The sequence below is a fragment of the Amphiura filiformis genome, chromosome 2 (genome assembly GCF_039555335.1).
Source record: "Amphiura filiformis chromosome 2, Afil_fr2py, whole genome shotgun sequence".
In the NCBI taxonomy this organism is placed as follows: Eukaryota; Metazoa; Echinodermata; class Ophiuroidea; order Amphilepidida; family Amphiuridae; genus Amphiura; species Amphiura filiformis.
In genome coordinates this window covers 77,294,812-77,315,830 of record NC_092629.1, presented here as the reverse complement: position 1 = coordinate 77,315,830, position 21,019 = coordinate 77,294,812, and the positions used below count along the sequence as shown (strand labels likewise).

The window sequence follows — 21,019 nt, the reverse complement described above, 5'->3', positions numbered from 1 at the left end:
CCTGCGTCGCGCAAGCTAAGCTCCGCGGCCATTTTTTTCATTTTGTTTTATTTTTTCTACAAATTGCGACCCAAACCCCCTGCCTGCTCTCGTTCGACAATGGGTACCAAAAGCTGGTATCGCCCATCCCTATGAAGATTGACTACGTACTCTCGCTAAATAAAAATCCCTTAAAAGGGATGAATAAGCGTCCTTATCAACCAATCAACTTTTAAGACAAATAGGTGAAAAACGATGTTTTTTTCATAATTTTTTTAATTTCACATGATCCGTGCATATATCGCCTAGCTATAAATGAAAAAATATTTTTTTAGACCAATCAAACCAATATATGGGTGTAGTACGCCCTTAATGTGGACAATTGGTAGACTAATCAATGAATATTGGTAAAACACATCCATATAGACCTCCACAACGCAAATTCAAAGACAATAATATAATATAATGATGATGATGATGATGATGATGATGATGATGATGATGATGATGATGATGATGATACTAAAGCAACATATTTAAATTTGACACATGAAATAAACTAAGCAAATATTTGAATGCTTCACTCGTTTTAATATTAGTGATTAATATTCATACCATTCAAACATAAAACTCCCGCTCCAGTACAATTACTGATGGCGACGTCATATACACACTCGTCGAGTCTTGTTGCTTTATCGGAACAAGCTACATTAGTAAAATATGGCTTGGTATTAACATCTAGACCAGAATACAAATCAGCCAATAACGGAAAGCCCAGCTGAGTACAAGCAACTTTGGCGTCCACAGGGTCCCATTCTTGGTCACATACGGGATACCAAATGCCATCTTGGATAGTCTCAAGTAAACCAGCACCTTTGATTCTTAGGCTTGGATCTTCTACAACCCGGATATCTAAAAATATGTATAAGAAATAATTGACCTGTTAATTTCATATTCACCGAATATTGGTTTAATTTTATTAAATCCCAATCTTGATCGCAAATTGTGATGCGATCAAGCAAAATCAGTCGGAACTCGAAAAAATAAAATTTTCAGTTTCTTATAGGATAGTAAAAAGCATTTACCAAGTTGGATTTTGCAGAAAACCTCATTGAAATCTAACAACAAGTTTCAAAGATTCCAAAAGTTTTCAAAACAAGAGGAAACAAAAGGAAATAGTTCCTTTGTTTGGCTATATTTTAAAATCAATATTTGCGAGTTCCGACTGATGTTACTTGATCGCATCACAATTGTGTTTAGCTAGATGGAGGATGCATCATTCACCAGTGTACTGACATCCTAAAAACGAATGTTTTTTGCACTTTTCCCAACATTGACCAAATCTTAAAGTTTGACATTTTTTGCTATTAGAATAAAAACAAGGGATTGGGATTTGTTCACGTTCATTGGGCAAACAGGATAATGTTTCTTTAATCCCAGAAATGAGTGCTGTATTTTTCTGAAATTGGGATTATAGTCGGCTGTGTTCTGAATTTTGACTTCTTTGTGGAGTTATAATAGGACTTCGGAAAATAATCGAGATATTACGGTAATGAGTAACACATCCAAAGGACACACCTTGCACATAAAAACTATTTTAAGATACTACTATATGCAGGCATGTGTCAGAAGTAACTAATCTTGGGTTTTTCTGAGTTAACGAGATGGTAGCAAGTCGATAAGCTCTAATGCATCCACGTGATTTCCACATAGGCCTACTGACTAATTTCGGAAAAGTGATAGGCCTACCTCATGCATATTTTCCTGGGTTGAATTAGGCCTATGGTCCCCGGTGGGACATAAGAACTGGCACAACAGCCCTGTTACATTGATTTAAACAAAAATGAAAAATGCGATGTAATTCTGTAAACAAAATCACGTACACGAACACATCCCAGGGTTGGTAATGATCACAATGCATTCAAATGTCCAGGGAAATTGATGAGGTATCACTGGAGCTGAACCAAGATAATTATAATTATTGTGTATTTCCATTATAATGAATGCAGTGCAAGTGGTGTTGTTGCTGCTCTTCTAAATTCATTTATAAAATGTCCGCCTCCAGAGGCTTGGGTGAGTGGTGCAGAGTAGTATGCCATTATGAGTAGTATGCCATTATGTCTAAGATGGAAAGAGCATATGGAAAAGTAGTCTCTTTTGCTCAAATAAAAGGGGTCCCACAGTTAAGCAATGGGAGAAATTGTCTTTTTTCACTTTCAACTTCAATTATTATAAAGGGAAAGTCTTTTATTTTTTGGCTCACTCTTAATTGTCTCATGTATATATTAAACTTTACTTTCCCCGATTTTCTAGGAAATCTGATGAAAGACCTCGTCGTACAGGAGCACTAAACACCGTGAGGTATTCCCAAAATCTCACTCGATTTATGGCGAAATACACTGACATGCACCCCCGTGTCATTAAAGTAGTGTGCTATAGACGGCCCTCACTTGATAATAGTCAGTCCGATTGACTTGGCTTAAACGGTATTTCCTAGAAATACTTTGCCAGATTCTCCTCTCTAAAAAGGAATCTGATTGGTTACAAAATGCCGTCGTACCGTAGGAAAAACCATACCCTCTTCCATACAGCCCTGCTTAGTGTGTTGTGTGGTAATGTATGCATTGTGCATTGACCTCGAACGCCTCTGTACACACAGCGTGCACACACTGGAGTCGAGTATAATTTATTTAAAGAGACTTTCATTGGAAAACTTTTCCATATGTGCGGCCAATGTGTCCTTCCGGTCATGTCGTGTGGCTCAGAGGCTTGGGTCATGACTCAGGGGATGGAGCAGAAGCTGAGAATGGCTCAACACAGTATGGAAAGGAGTATGCTAGGGATCACAAAAAGAGACAGAAAAACAAATGAGTGGATCAGAAGCATGACACAGGTCACCGATGTCATCTAGACAGTGAAACAAAAGAAGTGATCTTGGGCTGGTCACCTAGCTGGAACATCAGATGGACGATGGACCAAACTGGTTACAGAATGGATACCTAGAAATGGTACTAGGCACCAGGAAGACATGGAGAGATGAATTTACAAAATTTCCTGATGTAACCTGGATGAGAACGGCGTGGAATAAATCAGAATGACGTCACCTTAGAGAGGCCTTCACCCTGCAGTGGGTCGACCATGAATTTAATAGGGTGATGATGATGAAACTTACTACCACAGGCTCCTGGAGAACCAATGTCACAGAACTCCCACCTTGTTCCTTCAATAGTGTAGCACCAAGCCCCACCTGGTACACTATCTGGGTTTCTGCAGTAATTATGATCTCCCAAGCCATACCCTGGATAGTTTTCCACTGTTCTGTCATGTTTCCTCGGCTCCTGTTCAGTCCACTTCTGACAAGTGTTGCCGTTTCTAGTAGTGGCTACTGTACCACGGTAATCCGTGCCCTTGGCGTTCCAGTAGCATTCGTTGTCTCTATCTGCAGCTATGAATATGCATTTTAGATTTGGCAAGGTAAAGGCAAGGTAACGTTTGATAAACCACCCAAGAGCATGTACTATGGGCACTGCGACTGATGCACTTAAGTGTTTTAATAAACAAACTGCTGGTGAAATGTATTCCCCCGGGTGTATTCCTAAATAAAAAATTCTAGGGTAATGAGTCACCAAGCAAAATAATGCAAATGCTGGTCATAAATATTTCACTATTGCCGACCGGCATATTTTCCTGTGTCGAATTAGGCCTATGGTCCCTGGTGGGACATGGAAACTGACACAACAGCCTGGTTTACAAAGAAATTAATTTAAACAAAAAGTACTTCTGTAAAAAAATCATGTACACGAACTCATCCCATGGTCGGTACTGATTATGATGCATTCAAAGGTCCAGGGAAATTAATAAGGTATCACTGGAGCAGGAACCGAGACAACTATAAATTTTGTATTTCCATTATATATAATGAGTAGGTCATTATCGCAAGCAACGTGAGCGAATCTTGCCAAGGTCGCTACTCGCGCTCCATATTCGGAAAATGAGCGCGTATCTGACAAGTACAGGGTGTCCCAAAACAAAAGAGGCCCCTCATTGCACCCTCTTTTTCTCCTATTTTTGAAGAGTTGATCAAATATATTTTAGAAAGTAAAGAAACCTTGAGTCGTTAGCTTTAATAAAGCAAAACAATTATATCAATCGGTTCACAACTTTTGAAGATATGCTCTTTTAAAGAAATGTACCCGTTTTTCACTCTGTCAACGGAGAAGTATTGGCTACTTCAAAGATTGAACAGGAGTACACATACCATGTATGAATATCAAACATTCCTCAATGATAACTTTATAAAATAACTTAATTTATGGAATGGGCTTTACCGGTGGGTTTATTGGCAATGGATTTTGTTAATAGTGTCATTAATTTGTGTGTAAAATGGATGCCGAATGGGACTTCTTTTGCTTTACTTGCAATTATTTATTTTTTCTTGGTTATTTATGTTTAGTGGTTGTAGACAGCTCGCTCAAGCATATCGATATACCAGTCCCTTGCCTACAGAGATCAATATTTCAACGTTACAAAGCTTACGGCTTGTCGGAGTAGTCATAGTAACTCAAAGTATACTAGCTTCATTTCAATGAGCAATGGCCAATTCTCTTTCAAATGCACATTTCTTGCTTTTGTTTCCCTTTGGTTCTTCTGAAGTGAGTTTACTGTACTCTGCCCTCTACCTGGTTGCCTCCTTGGCGAATACATGTTTCAGCCCTGGTCCTCATTGCATCAATTGCATTGCGTACTATCCTTGTGCGCCGGATTTGCATTCAGTAACACGTTTGCGAAGATCTTGGATTTTGCCACAAAGGAAAATAATCAAGTGGTGTGAGGTACGGTGATCGTGCAGGCCACTCCACAGCATGAGCCATCCCAACCACTCTGTTTGCCATCCGTGGACAGAGTGAAAAACTGGTACTTTTATTCAAAAGGGCATATCTTCAAAAGTTGTGAGCCGATTGAAATAATTGTTTTGGTTTATTAAAGCTAACGAGTAAAGGTTTCTTTACATACCAAAATATATTTAATCAACTTTTCAGAAATAAGAGAAAAAGAGAGCGCAATGAGGGGCCTCTTTTTTGGGGGACACCCTATACGTTACGGCGCATGTACGTGTAGGGCGTTCATGACGCGATGTCGTCTGCGAGTTTGCACAAGAAGAGATCATATTGAAATGCGTTTTGATATTGATCCCACCTGTCGCGCCTGTAGAGTCGCCCATTATTATTCATGTTACTGCACAACTTTACCTGTTTCAGTCGATGAATTCCCTGCCGTCCCTGCCGTCTCCGTCGTCCCTAAAACTTCTGTTGGCACAACTAAAAAATACACCCAATATACATGGTCATAGTCAATATTGTAAGCTTCACATACATTTAAACAGAGGTGGAGGTTTCTGATCAGATATATTAATGCTGATCATTAAAATAATACTAACACGGCAAGGACCGATGTGATAGTTTTAGCGCATTTTTGCTGTATAATGACAATACAATGTGTTGGATACATAATATTAGGTCTATGCTTACATAACAGTGTATCGGTGCAGCAGCAATGTTTCAATACTGAACCATATGCAATGGCTTGGTTCATTTTTCGGCATAACAACTAGTATTTTGTAACTGATATTGTTATTGCACTATTAGAGTACTTCCGTCACATTCCTTATCCCGGGAAATGTGGGGAATTGACGGGGCTTGTATTTTGTGGAATAATTACTTTTAGTAACTTTCCCAAAACCCAGTGTATCCTTAAATGTAAATCTATAATCATAAATCCATTTGGGGTAACCCTTGATTGTTATGTATGAAGACCTGAGCGCAAGAAGACCGTAAGTCCACCTGGCCCCTCAACATGTATACACTAAAGTTGCGTATAGTTTCGTATAGTTTGGTAGTGTTTTATACATGTTCAGGGGCCAAAAAAAATCTGTGAAAACATTTCATGATGTTTTCACCCTGGAACATGTATTAAACAATATAAAAGCCTAAGAGACTATACGTAACTTTAGTGTATACATGTTGAGGGGCCAAGTGGACTTACGGTCTTATTGCGCTTAGGTCTTCATATGCGGTTTCTCCGCATCAAACTGTGGGTCTACTTATTTAAATAAATACACGGTTCTTACAGGAAATGTGTCAAAGAATCCAATAATCGCATTTATAAGTCTTACGTGTTAAGAGGTCAAGGTCAATAATATATCACAACGGAAGTTTTAGGCCTCAGAAGAAAAATCATGCACGTAGGGTGGGACAGTCTTGGGATCTTATTTATATAACACAAACATTTCTCTTGTATGTCAGCTTTATTTGTCGCAATACTTGAATGCAAACACAGCTATAATTTGATCGGCTTATAATTTAACAATAAAAATGAGACTCATAATATTTTGTATAGATTATAGATAAATGACTTTCACGACATTGGGCGCGGCATTTACGATAGTTGCGCGTTGCGTAATGCGTGACTGGTGGGCGATTATGTGAATTTACGCAAGCGTAAGTTCGGACTTTATTGACTTCACTTCATGTTCATTCCAAACTATATGCCATACTACCCTTCGACCCGCCTTAATTGAAAATAAAAGTAAAATAAGGAAAGACGGAAGTAAGGTTCTTTTAAAAGATGACTCCGGCATTGCACTGGATAATATTTTGTATAGATTATAAATAAATGACTTCCACGACATTGGGCGCGGCATTTACGATAGTTGCGCGTTGCGTAATGCGTGACTGGCGGGCGATTATGTGAATTTACGCAAGCGTAAGTTCGGACTTTATTGACTCTCGCAGTAACAAATTAATGTTATCCCACTTCATGTTCATTCCAAACTATATGGCATACTACCCTTCGACTCGCCTTAATTGAAAATAAAAGTAAAATAAGGAAAGACGGAAGTAAGGTTCTTTTAAAAGATGACTCCGGCATTGCACTGGATAATTTCGCCGCCCGGGAATTTTGAATATCGCGTGTTGAGAGACTAATGTATTAATTAGTTTTTATGGTTTTGCCGGAGACATCTTTTAAAGCTCATAATATGCGCAATCAAGTACACTATAGAGATCGGTAATTCAACGTTACAAAGCTTACGGCTTGTCGGAGAAGTCCGGCCGTTCAACTCAAAACAATATCGAGATTAGAGGATTAATGAAAAGTTTCACCTTGAAGATCTGAATTGATACGGAATGCAAACCATGCTTAATGTATTGTGGTTCCTGAGATATAGGCCAATCGAATTAAGGAAAATCACGACTTAACCCACCACTAATTGTAACAGAAACCATTTCATCACCGTTCATTTCACAAAAGTATATTAAAGAAAATATCAAAAGTCCTTTTCCCCAATAACAAGAAATGTATATCAGAGATAGGTCAAACTATACTTTTCTGAATGCCCCCCCCCCTGACAAAAAATGAAAGAAAAAGTGCCCCTCTGACAAAAAATGATTGAGAAACTGAGGAGGGTAAAGGAAAATAAAAGGGAAAAGGGCAAGGAGCCCTTTTCTAGCAAAATTCAGGGCCAAAATAGTGTAAAACACAATTTTTTTCGCGCGTAACAATAAACCCCTTTTCAGCCGGACAATAGGCGAAAATAGTGTAAAATACCATCATCCCAATAAGGCCTTTTTCGGGAAGCTCAAAGACATGTATTGTATGATGCAACTGAAAATGTTTCGTATGTGCCCCCGAAATTGTCGCCAGAGGTTAATTATTAGCACACTATTCACGGGATACCACGATTCCAGGCTACTCTACCTGACGGTAATCCTGACCTGACAATGCACCTATGGGAGGAGGTTACGCAAGGATGTGTTTCAGGAAAAATAGAATACACTGGCGAAGTTACGTAATAATCGGATTAACTACCATAGCAATAGGTGAAAACAATTTTTGAATATACCGCGCTGCACTGATACGTTCACGCGGTACCTCTGCATTGAACCATATCATGCTGATCACTTGCACCTGTAAAATTAGTATCTTTGAAAAGGCCAGTATTGTATTCGGTCTACGATTACAGACATACACAGGTGATGAGTGTAACCTACTTGTAGTGAAGCGCGATATGTTCAAAATTGTTTTCACCTATTGCTATGGAAATTAATCCGATTAATTACGTAACTTCGCCAGCGTATAGAACAAGATATTCTCCTTTGAATAAAAAAGTGAATTACCGTAGGCCCATGTGTTAACATTTTTCAGCAACAATAAATCCCCACCGTCCATAAATATTGGGCATTCCTTCATATCTTACCTGCTACGGGTCTGTCAATAATGATTTCACAGATGAAGATTCTTCTATCGTCACAATTAAATAGTTGGTATCCGTCTTCTGACTGTCCCAGACACGCTAATGACACATCAGCTGATGGTTCACTGGGAACCCAAGCTATAGAGTATTAAATTAAAATTAATTAATGTATTAATCAATCAATTAATTATTTAACAACAACAACAACAACAACAACAACAACAACAACAACAACAACAACAACAACAATAAAAATATTGATAATAATAATATAAATAAGAATAGTAATAATAACAACATTATTAAAAATAGTAACAATACTACTACTACTACTACTACTACTACTACTACTACTACTACAACTGCTACTACTACTACTACTACTACTACTACTACTACTACTACTACTACTACTACTACTACTACTACTACTACTAATAATAATAATAATAATAATAATAATAAAAATAATAACACTAATCCTAATATTAATAATAATTATTATAATAAAATTAATAATTATAATAACAATAACAAAGAGTAAAGAAATAACAACAAAGAAAAAACAAATGGCCACGACAGAAAACAATCAAAGAAATATAATTGTGTCGATACATGGTGTCAAAAACATGTGTGCCCCGACGGAGAAGGTGCTCTTTAAATTATAAAGTAGTATTTAAGGGATATGATATTAACGTTTAACGACGTTTTCACGTATTTTTTGTGGGAGCTGAAAGTACACCAGACATATCGAATTGCATTCTGAATACGAGGACTGTCCTTCTGATATCAAATAATTTTGATTCGCGATATAATATAAATTTTATGACAAATTTGTAAAATTTAATATTTTTTCAAATTTTTGATATTTATCAGTCATCGAAGTAAACGTAATAAATCTAAGGAAATGTACTTAAAGTGTATGTAGCTGGGATGAAAGGCCGACGATCAATTGAAAATGTTGACCTTTCATATCTGAGATATACATTTTTTCTCCAAAAGACCTAGATTTGTTTGGCGTTTTGGGGAAAATTATCCATATCTGCAATACGAAAGGTCAAAATTTTTAATTGATCGTCAGCTTTTTTTCCCCACCTAGATACACCTTAAGTACATATCATTATATTGATAAAATTTACTTCGAGGATTGTTAAATATTAAAATTATCAATTTTAATAATTTGCCATAAAATGTGTATTATATCGCGAATTTAAAAAAAAATCAAAAATTTTTTGATATCAGAAGGGCATTATTCGATCTTCGTATTCAAAATGCAATTCGATATGTCTGATTTGCTCTCATGTCCCACAAAAAATACTGTCCATATGTTCATATACCCCACCCCTTAAGGCTATGGTGTCATGCGAACATTTTTGTTCACTATCGTTTTTTACAACTCCAAAATTCAATAGAGGTTATCCACTTTACTCATGTGTGGCTTCTAACCATGCTAACAAAAGGCACTGGTTCCCGTAGTATTCCTCATTCAAACCAATTCAATGCACGACCTCGGAGTTACCTGCATGACTTTGGTGGGTTATTTTGAAACCGTGGTTGCACATGCAGGTACTTCTTTTGAAAGTCCTAAACAAGGTATATTAAAAAAAATAGCAGTCGTTGATAGGATATGCAGAACACGGATAACCTCTATTGATTTTGTACAAAGCGTGCATGATGTAATCTACTGTTGCAAGTCAGGCTTACTGTTTGACAGTTGAATGAACCAATGTTTTTTATTTTTAAAACTGAATCTTTTCAAATGACCTGACGAAACGATATGTTTTATAATTTTTGCAATCTTCTAAAAATCTTTTGGACATTACGAGTGGGTTTTGGAAAGAACCTTCTGTTAAATCATGCCTATTCATCTAACTACTCAATTACAAATCTCTAAATCACTTTCTTTTTGTCTACTGATATTTTGAATAGTGTTAATCTTTCCCTAATAGATTATGATACTAAAGCAGGGCATACACGAGGCCCATTACTTAGTGGGTGAGTTATGTGCTCACTGACCATGAAGCTGAGCAATTGATCAAAATACACGAAGCAATGTGGGGCCTTGCAATTCCTTGAGCGTGGTCATAGGTTTGGGGATATAGACGAATCCAAATGCACGCATTCCTACACCTGACTAGCAGCCTTTAGTTGGGTAGCCGTCGGCTACAATGCACCCAAAATGTGAAATGATTCAGTCTTGGCGGAAATTTTAAACTGCATTCCATCACCCGTTTTACACCTTCCGCGAAAACACAGGTAGACAAAAGAATGATTAAAGTTTGTATTCAATCTATGCTTGCAGACATGCTCCACTATAGTATTATACTGACACACATGTATATACGAGCACGTGTCCGGCGAGTCAAAATCGATATAATGTATTGTCCATGTAGAGGCCCATTTATTGTCGGATTTCTGTATGTAGAACACGCAGTTAACAACAATTGAGCGTTATTAATACACATTAATGTTTTTAAGCAAATAAAATTCCAAAATATGGTACGTTTTCTGCCTTTGCTTGTCACATGGTAGGCCTATGTTGAAGTTGCAATTATATGTGAAAGTTTCAAAATGGATACCAACAAGACACGTGGCCGAGCGGTCTAAGGCGCTAGGCTCGTAGAGTAACCATGACAGCGGTGCGCCGTTAGTTCGAACCCCACCTCTGCCAAACGTACTTTTTTTAAATTTCATATTTGGGAAATGTGGCTGGGAGAATTTATGTATGGCGTGGGGTGGAGTGGAGTGTTGATCAAACTTGGAATAAACTGCATTGATGCGCGCATTATGTAGGCTTAATCTTTAATTTCATAGCAACCAGTCAACCGAATCAAATAAAATGTTCGTATGTAATGCACAATAAAATAGGCTATGCGCTTCATTTTTTTTTATTCTGATGTCTATTTCTTGACTTAACAGTACAGTTTTCCCATAACAGTTTTACATAAACCAAACGGTTGGTCAAATTATACTTAACTGTTTAATCATACTATTTACCCAACAAATAGTGAACGAATTTTACCAAACAGGCGTAAACCAAGCTTCGGCTACAAGTTTACCCAACATCAGTTTGGGAAACTTTTGGCCAACAAAACAGATCAGATTAAAGGAAACATATATGAATAATCGTACAGACTTACCCCAATAACCGACAGGACCTTTTCCGCCGAATTCGGCTTCGGAATTTTCACACTCTAAAAGAAGGTCAACATTTCGTTTGCATCCAAGCCACGTATTTTTAGTCAAAGTGACCGTTTTTAAGTAGTCCCATTCTTCCTTTGTTTCAGCCACGGCTAATGCCGCGTTATAGCTAACATCACCTCTGTCGGTGCTTAAAGATGCGCAAGAATCACTCGCTTCTTGGTATGTTGATTCATGTTCAGCCAGTACTCTTAGCCTATAACAGCTCCCTGCATTGTAGAGCCAACTAAAATATCCCAGTTCCTCACATTCAGGTGCACCTGAAATAAGCATAAATAATAATAATATTAGTAGTATTAATGATAAAAAATGTTTTAATGTCTGGTTATAATATATAGGGGTAACTATATATAGGCCAAAATAGCATTTTAAACTCCTGGTGCAACTTATGGGAAGGTTTCTATGCAAAAACGATTCTCTTATAAACCACCTCGATACACCTGAGCACACATTACCGCCCAAGAGCTTCCAAGCAGAGAAAAGCAAGCAGTGAATTATCTCCATCACAGTCTTTGATTACACTACACGGTTGAGTGCATAGCATCGTATGAGCTGTGGAGCTTCTAGCTGGAAAATGGGCCTCTATAATTGTTTTTTGTCGAAACCTCAAGTGTTCCCTTCATCGAATCAGAATTTGTTTTATATCAAACGAAAGCTAACACTTCCCCTTAAAAACACCTTTTGTCACTAGATCAACAGATAACGCAATTCAATGTTATACCAAGGCAAATGTTGTAAATCTGTTGAAAACTACCTATCCAAGCACATTTTTTGACCAAAATGTAGGTTTTAAAAGTCAAAACCTCAAGTGTTCCTTACAATATTTGTCAAATTGTATGCATTAAATGAAAAAGCACACTTATATTGTCCATACACTAGCGTCACTAGAATGAGCAATGGTCAATTCTCTTTAAATTGCAAATCTTGTGCAAAAAGTTACTTTTTACGCCTGTTTTGTCACACGGTTGTAAATTCAATGAACTATGACTTTGCTAAAAGAGTGCTTACAAATTGATTTGAAAAAAGCTAAAAAAGTCAAAATTTAGTCGTACCTGTATGATCTAAACATGTATTATTAAATCGTCTTGCTTCTACTTTGAATGTTGAGTTAGGATATGCTTTTAATAAGATACCCGGCCAAGTATCTCAAATATTTGACCTTCAATCTGTTCACAAAGAATGCTAGCTAATAACAAATGTATTTTAATTGTCAGTTTTGACCTTCAATCACAGATAGAATGTAAATAAGACTCAAAAAGACGAAGAAGAAAAGCAATTTACAAGAATCTGGAAAACATTGCTGCCCTTTGCTTTATTTCAACCGAGCCTGATTGATTAATTAATTAATGACTAGGTGATTAATAATTTCATACTTTTATTGAATCATTTTCTTGAATATTATATTAATTTATTTTATTCATTTATTTTTTAATTAATTTTTTCTTTGATTGATCGGCATTGAAACCGCCATAATTGAATGAAACCAATCGTTTTAACGTGTAATCTAGACGTTGTTTCTTTCGCAAAATTAAGCAATTTTGATATGTATGTACATGTACCTTGTTATGTTTTGTTTTTTTTATCACAAGGAAAGAAAATCCAGATTTGTTAACTCCAACTGCATTATTTTATGGATTTTATTTCACCATTGCACTCGTGTTTGAGAGAAAATATTTGTTGTACCAGCGGGGTACACGCGCGCAACAAGAAAGTAGACATCCAAAAACTTCATAACTTTAGAACCAAGTATGCTAGACACTTGGTGTTTTCAGTAAATTATAGCCTATTGTATGTATAATGTAGTAATTGCAGTAGCTCAATTTTCAAAAATGCCTCCTTTGGCCCCCATGGACCATATCGTGTCACAAATGTGGGGTTTTCAAGTTCTTTGCCCCGATTTTAATATCAAGTTATATTATATGAATGGATTTCGCTTGCCAAGGGGCTGTGGATTTACCCGATGTTCACGCAAGGTAGAAGGTAGAAAAAAGAGAACTGCCACATTCTCCCGTGAGCTTCGATGAAAGTGTAAAGTGTGACCACTTTAAACTTTAACGGCCATTATTTCAATGTTCATTTTCTCGGTAAAATGATGATTTAGGTACACGATAACTCAATAAAATAATGTAAGCAATAAGCAAGATTGACTTAAGAAATAGTTTTCTCATTTGTTTTTCTATTTTGGTATATTTCCGATTTTAGGCATCATTTTGTGCAAATAGGCGTTTGTGAATTTTAGAAAGTTCATTTTTATGCCTTAGGCCTATATGGTCAATATCTCCAAAAATAAGGCAAATATCAAATAATATTTTTTTTTTAAACCCAGTTTTTGGAATGGAGCCTCAAGATTAAGAAAAAAAATAAAACAATATTTTTTGGAAGGAGTGGTTTTTTTTATGATGTACCAAAAGAAAATTGCCAAAAATTCACTTTTTTTGTGATTTTCTTCAAAATTTATTTTGCATACTTTTGCCTTGAAACTTGGTCAAAGTGTTTCTAATATGTTCTAATGTATTATGTACATGTAGTCAACCTGCCCTCTAATTTGCATAATTAATGAGCTAATTTGCATAAATGCTAATTATGTAGGCTATATGAATATGCAAATTAGAGTGCGTGTTCACTATATAATACATCAGAACATAATTATTAGAAACACTTTATAACCATTTAGACAGTGAAAAACATCAAAGAAACCACCACACGTCATAAGCACATCGCGTAATTTCCCAGCAAACACAAAAACGTTTTAAAAACGTTTTAAATAAGTTATATTTTGGCTTTTGGTTTAGGTAAAACGTTTTATTAACATTAAAATGTCGGGTTATATAAAGGTCATGAAAACATTTTAAAACGTTTTGTATGAAAACACACTACAGCAATATTTTTAAATGTTTTCAAAATGTTATTGTAACCTATTTTTGCAAACATTTTTTGTCAAATATTTTGTCAATACTGAAATAACATTATGTTAAAACATTTGCACCCAGCAAACACAGAAATGGTCTTAGAATGTTTTTTCAAAACGTTTTAATAACATTTAAATGTCCGGTTATATAAAGGTCATGAAAATATTTTAAAACGTTTTGTTTGAAAACACACTACAGCAATATTTTTAAATGTTTTCAAAATGTTATTGTAAACTATTTTTGAAACATTTTTGCCATATAATTTTGTCAATACTTAAATAACATTATGTAATAAATATTTGCACCCAACAAACACAGAAATGTTCTTAAAATGTTTTTTTTTCTTTTTTTTTCAAAACGTTTAATAACATTTAAATGTCGGATATAAAGGTCATGAAAATTTTTTTAAAACGTTATTGCAAATATTTTGGGCAAACATTTTTCGCAAAATATTTTTTCAACCTCAAATAAAATTCTGGTTAGAATGTTTTGTATCAAGTTTTCAAATATGTTTTTGGAATGTTATTAAAACGTTTTTATACCCTTTATATAACCCGACATTTAAACGTTTTCTGTAAAACATTTTTTGTTTGCTGAGCACTAGATTATAAAAAATGTTTTTTAATGTAATGAAAACGTTTTATACCCTTATTATACCCTTTATATAACCCGATATTTAAACGTTTTCTAGCAACCTTTTATAACCTATTGCGAATGATGTCGAAAACGTTTTGTGTTTGCTGGGTTGACCCTTGCCTCATGAGGCGTATGAGACATAAGCATGATAAGCAATGGCTAGGCAGTAGGAACTTTCTTGTAGATAACTTGGAAAGAAGATAAGTAGGCTTGTACTTATAAATAGGAAGGTAAATAAATGAATTATTTTATTATTTTATTAATTTAATTTTTTATTTATTAATCATATAAATGACCTTGGTCCAACAAGATTTAGCAAAACATCTTATAATAGAACATTCATGTGATTCGGCTGGTTAAAAGTAGTTCAAATGTAATAAATTGAACTACCATAATATAAAATAATACTTTTAACATTATTTTTTTTTAAACATGTTAATACTTTTAAACATGATAAAGTTTTTCCTATTTTTTCTATGACTTATATTATAAATACAACTAGCATTATCATATGTAGGCATGAATCTGACAAACTTGTATATACATACATGTAGACAATTGAATGATCTATGGTTTATAATATATAACGATCTTTTGTCATGTTTGTTTTAAAATAATGTTCCTACATTGCTCCCTTTCCTTTTGAAACAATGGTCGAGGGGGCACCTAACTAAATGGCCATACGGGATGTATGGCCATTTAGGGTTTGGACAGCTTAATTTCAGCTCTAAAAGACCCCTAAATTGATCTAATGCGATCAGTTGTAGGTAAAAAAGGTCACAGTGCACTTCTTAAACATGTTTAATACTATTAAACATTGATAAAAGACAGAAAAGACAATTTAACATTAATACTATTAAACATTGGTAAAAGACAGAAAATGAAAAAGACAGAAAAGTTTGGTTGTTTGGTTTGTTGTTGAAAGGGTGCATGTACCATTATTGATGGTCTTTTGAATTGTCATGAAACATGGTAGATGTAATCACACAAATTTGCATAGATTGTCGTGAAACTTTGCTTGATGTTATTACAATTGAGCGCCCACAATTTAATTTAAAGTCATGTCAAGGTCATATGTGGTCAATTGAGCATTTTATGAAACGTGGTGGATGTGATCACCATTAAGGAGGCTGTGTACTCGCAGACACGCATGTAGTAAAAGTGCAATAACTTTGTAATTATTCGCGCAAGACAAATAAAAGTATACATTTTTATAAAGGCAAGACATCAATAAATCTTAATATAAATACAGATTTGGGGTAAAAACAACAATTATGAAGAAAATCACAAAAAAGTGAGTTTTTGGCAATATTTGTTAGGTACATCATAACAAAAAAACACTCTTTCCAAGATATTTTATTTTGTTTTTAGCTCAATCTTGAGGCTCCATTCCAAAAACGGTTTTTTTATTTTTTTTGATATTGGCCTTATTCTTTGAGATATTGACCATATAAGGCATCAAATTGAACTTTTTAAAATTCACAAACGCCTATTTGCACAAAATGATGCCTAAAATCGGAAATAGATCAAAATATAAAAAAAATGAGAAAACCGTTTCTTGAGCCGATCATGCTTTTTACGACGATCATATTTGCTTACCTATAGATGCTGTATTTATTGAGTTATCGTGTACCTAAATCGTCATTTTACCGAGAAAATGAACATTGAAATAATGGCCGTTGAAGTTTAAAGTGGTCATATTTTGCACTTTCATCGAATCTCATAGACTTGTTTCAAGTCCTTTGGCGTCCATAGTTAGTGAATGTAAAATTCATGGAAGCTTTGCCACAAAAATGTCTGTTTCAAAAGTTATTCTTTAGAAATAATTATTTAGCATCATAACATGATAACTTTGTAAAAATTTATTTGACATTTGAATTGTTGAGGCCAGATAGTGGACTTTCTTATCTTACTTTACTCCAGGCATACTGTGCAGTGTGCACTGCAGGGGTAGTGTTTGAGCAAAATGCCACCACGCCCACCCCACAAGGCACGTCCTTTGGCGTCCATAGTTAGTGAATGTAAAATTCATGGAAGCTTTGCCACAAAATGTCTGTTTCAAAAGTTATTCTTTAGAAATAATTATTTAGCATCATAACATGATAACTTTGTAAAATTTATTTGACATTTGAATTGTTGAGGCCAGATAGTGGACTTTCTTATCTTACTTTACTCCAGGCATACTGTGCACTGCAGGGGTAGTGTTTGAGCAAAATGCCACCACGCCCACCCCACAAGGCACACTTCCTCCCTAGCTCATCGTCCTACACAAAAATCTGACCTGACTAAAAATTTTAGAGTCCAGTATATGATAGGCCTACTCTATACCACTGATTATACACGGATCCAATGAAGAGCATGAATAGAGAAAAAGTAAGGAGGAAGCCTTGATCAAGGCTACGAATCTCACAGGAGAATGCGGCAGTTTTCGTTTTTCTACCTTATATTACGTGAACATCGGGTAAATCCACAGCCCCTTGAGAAGTTTGAGCGAAATTCATTCATAACTTGATATTTAAATCGGGGAAAGAACTTGAAAAAACCCACATTTTATCAGCTAAAACGGAGCCATTTGACCACTAGGTTTTTGTGAAATCAGTGCTTCCGTGGTGTTTCCATAAGATGCGCCGCGCATGCAGATAAGCGTCGCGTATGCGTAGCGTATTTGTGCGTTAACAAATTGCGCGATATGCAACGCGATGCGTTGTTGCGCGCGTGTACCCTGCTGGTACAAAAAAGATTTTCTTTCCTTTTCAATTTCAAACACGAGTGGAATAGTGAAATAAAATCCTTACAATATTGCAGTTTGAGTTTACAAATCTGGATTTTCATTCTTTGTATTTATAAAAAACATAACAAAGTACAAACATATCAAAAAAACTCAATTTTGCGAAAGAAACAATGTCTAGAGTACACAGCCGCGTTAAGCGCCAAACATATTCAAGGTCATGTCAAGGTCATCTGAGATCTGCTGTTGGACTGTTGGACGGTAATGAAACTTGGTGGGTGTTATCATCTTTCAGTGGGAAAATTTCCAGGTTATTTGAGGTCAACTGAATATTGATTGTTGGATTGTCAGGAATCTTGCTTGGATTGATATGCATGGAGATTTTTGTTATACAATTCTGAAGATATATTTAGCACACATTTTATTTCCTATATCCTTGGTGATATTTACCAATAAATACCAATATGTCCCATCCGGTAATTAATTTACACATAAAACAAATTACCAGCTTATCATGGACAATCAATGCACATTATGAAACATGATCTTCATCGTGGCATTGTCTTTTTTAAAGACATTTCTTGTTTGATGTGATTTCTCAAGCAACAAGTGATACGCATTTATTAACCTACATGTATTTCTTACACGAGAAAAAATCCCACGATTGTTGCTATTTTTAAAACAAAATGTTTACTGAAAATGTTGGAAATTGCAAGCAATTTTTTTAATGCATCCACTAAATGGATGCGTCCGAAAATGCACGCTTGAACTACATCTTGTACTCTGTTCTCAAATTTAACAAAAAATACTTAGGCAAAGGCAATTATCGTACATGTAGCAGGCCTAAGCAGGGTGACGATTTGGCCTAAAAAGATAACAAGAAAAAGATCTACAAGGCAGCCGTTTAACTCATTGACAAAACTATTCATTTGACAACGTTATCTGACTGTGGCCTTTATTGACCTTAACTAACCATGCTAACCAACACAGCTCAAGTACGAATTGCAAAATCGGCATTATTCGTCACAAGATTGGGACATTCGGTGGCATACACTAGGATCCAAAACATGCTCATACAATAGTGCACAGTTCTTTAACCCCAATACATTTGAACATTCATTGAATGACCTCTGAAAATTAGGGTACAAAAACTCATACTCTGCAACTTGAGGTCAAATTTTTTAATATGATTTTGGTTATGGACTATGCCATTGGGATGAGGCCATTGTGGTCCATAGTGATATACTTTATTGACCAACTGTCTATTTGGACTATATAGGACGGTCCATTGGTCGTACCCTTAATTAATTAATTAACACCTTTTCCCTTTACCCATATTATAAAACCACGCGTTTCATTCATGTTACATAAACAAAGCCCCTGATCACCTAAAACCCAGCTAAGGTTTGCGTTTCCTAAATCATGTAAATAGACAGTAAATAAACAGAACCAAATGTAGAAATGTGTGTGAAATGTTTGGAGGGACATTTCAATTAATGTTTCAAAACCTGATCAACTGACCTGGTGCACAATGTTTTGGTTTTTTTAAACTCTTTTACGTCGCATTTATGGTGCATGGGTAGTAGGCCCCTATGTTAACTTTTACCCAAGTAATTTTCATTGTTGTGGCCATTGATTTAGAGGTGTAACAATTTGTTGGCAATTTTACTTTTTTTATATAATACTATGTCATTGTGTAACCAAACCGCCATAGACAGCGAAATACACGAATTCAAATTTCGCACTGTAGGCATATATTAGGGCCTATAAGTGTTTTTCCGAAAGAAAAAAAAAGATTAGTAAAAATTGAAACAAAGTTTCGAGAGAAAGATTGCTCACGGTGGCACAAGTTAGCTTACATGACCACCATGACTTAGTAATACATCAAAAGGGTGATTTTGAAGGTTAAATGTTTGAGCTCAGTATTTCTGCTTTGAAAGTATTTCGCAAACTTTGGACTGACACCTCATTTACTAAAATGAGTAACAAAAGATTCCAAATTTGTTATTATTTTTTCTGGCTATTTTAATCGATATCTTGCAAAGCATGTTGCCGCAGAGTCCCCCCTTTTGACGTATCACAAAATAAGGAGCTATATGCACAGTTGCATTTTCCCCAATAGTTTGCTAAAAGCAATATTTATGTTAAAAGCTAGGGAAACATGATATTACTAGGTGTTTTTTTTTTAATAGTTCGTCATCGAATTTAACTTTAAAATAATACAAATATTTTATAACGATATTAAACTAAATATAGAAATGTATGTGAAATATTTGGAAGGAAATTTCAATTTAATGTTTCAAAACGTATGGGCGCCATTGTGATAATGTAACGAAAAGTTTTTACACAAAGGGTTTTGTAACGCTTTGTGTTCGCCGTGAGTCTGATAACCGATTAATACATTTAAATCGATTGATACTAAACAGATAATAAAGAGACACATTTTAATGTGAAATAATAAAAATAACCTTTTTATTGTCCGCTAAAAGTAAGGAGAAAAATATAGCGATTTATAGCTGTTTTATGCTCTTAAATATGTTAATGAAAAAAAGCCCACTTTGCGATTAATTTTTCTTCCTATTTCTGTTTTATTTATTTTTTTTTTTCAAATTAACGAAACTGTCGGCAACGAGCATTTTGTCTCAGTTTTGTAATCAAACAACGTATACATGTATAACTGTCATGTACTTAATGCAACTGCATTGCAAAAGGGTGAAACAATTTTAACGAATAACACAGATTATGAAACATTTGAATATTGTACTTACCACCTCCGTGAGCTACTCCAATAAATACTGCTAAAATTCCGAGCAAGGCTACCCTCGCCATAGTGAATAGATGACGGGTACTCCTCCCGTACCAACGTGGGGGTAATGGCTCCGTTACACAGTAGCGAAAATCTGTAGTATCAGTTTTCTTTTCTGCTATTGTTCATGTACTCACGTATCTTTGCCTGAGAGTCAAGATCAAGATAAGATCATATGATAACCATGCTGCCCCAGACGCGAATGATCAAAGGTTGAATGATCACGTAAAGGATTTTATATTTGCAACCAAAGTTTATAACTAGGTCAAAATATATTTGAATAAAGTATTAAGACACTGGTAGTGATCATTAATCTGGACACCTGACGACGGTGTTGCTAAAAGGGCATTTCTTAATCGGAAATGCTAAGGTATTGTTTTGTTCATCCCTTTGTTGATGGGCATGTATACTGTTTGTTAAACTTTTGTTATTATTCTGTATATTTGTACTTTGTTGCATACTAATATAACCTATATTAGTTATTAACAGTTACATTATTGTCATCTATC

At 35.3% G+C, this 21,019-nt stretch overlaps 1 protein-coding gene across 1 annotated transcript in view; it reads right to left on the bottom strand.

Annotated features, from left to right (window-relative positions):
* Positions 1 to 20,785, bottom strand: part of LOC140143425 (uncharacterized) — a 115,247-nt gene extending 94,462 nt beyond the window's left edge. The window contains exons 1-5 of the mRNA XM_072165282.1: positions 20,473 to 20,785; positions 11,371 to 11,691; positions 8,234 to 8,368; positions 5,229 to 5,297; positions 595 to 891 (exon numbers count right to left, since the gene is read on the bottom strand). Coding sequence (XP_072021383.1) covers positions 595 to 891; positions 5,229 to 5,297; positions 8,234 to 8,368; positions 11,371 to 11,691; positions 20,473 to 20,533 — 883 coding nt within the window. The 5' untranslated portion in view covers positions 20,534 to 20,785. The remainder of the gene's footprint in view (positions 1 to 594; positions 892 to 5,228; positions 5,298 to 8,233; positions 8,369 to 11,370; positions 11,692 to 20,472) is intronic.
* Between the last annotated feature and the right edge of the window lie 234 nt (positions 20,786 to 21,019).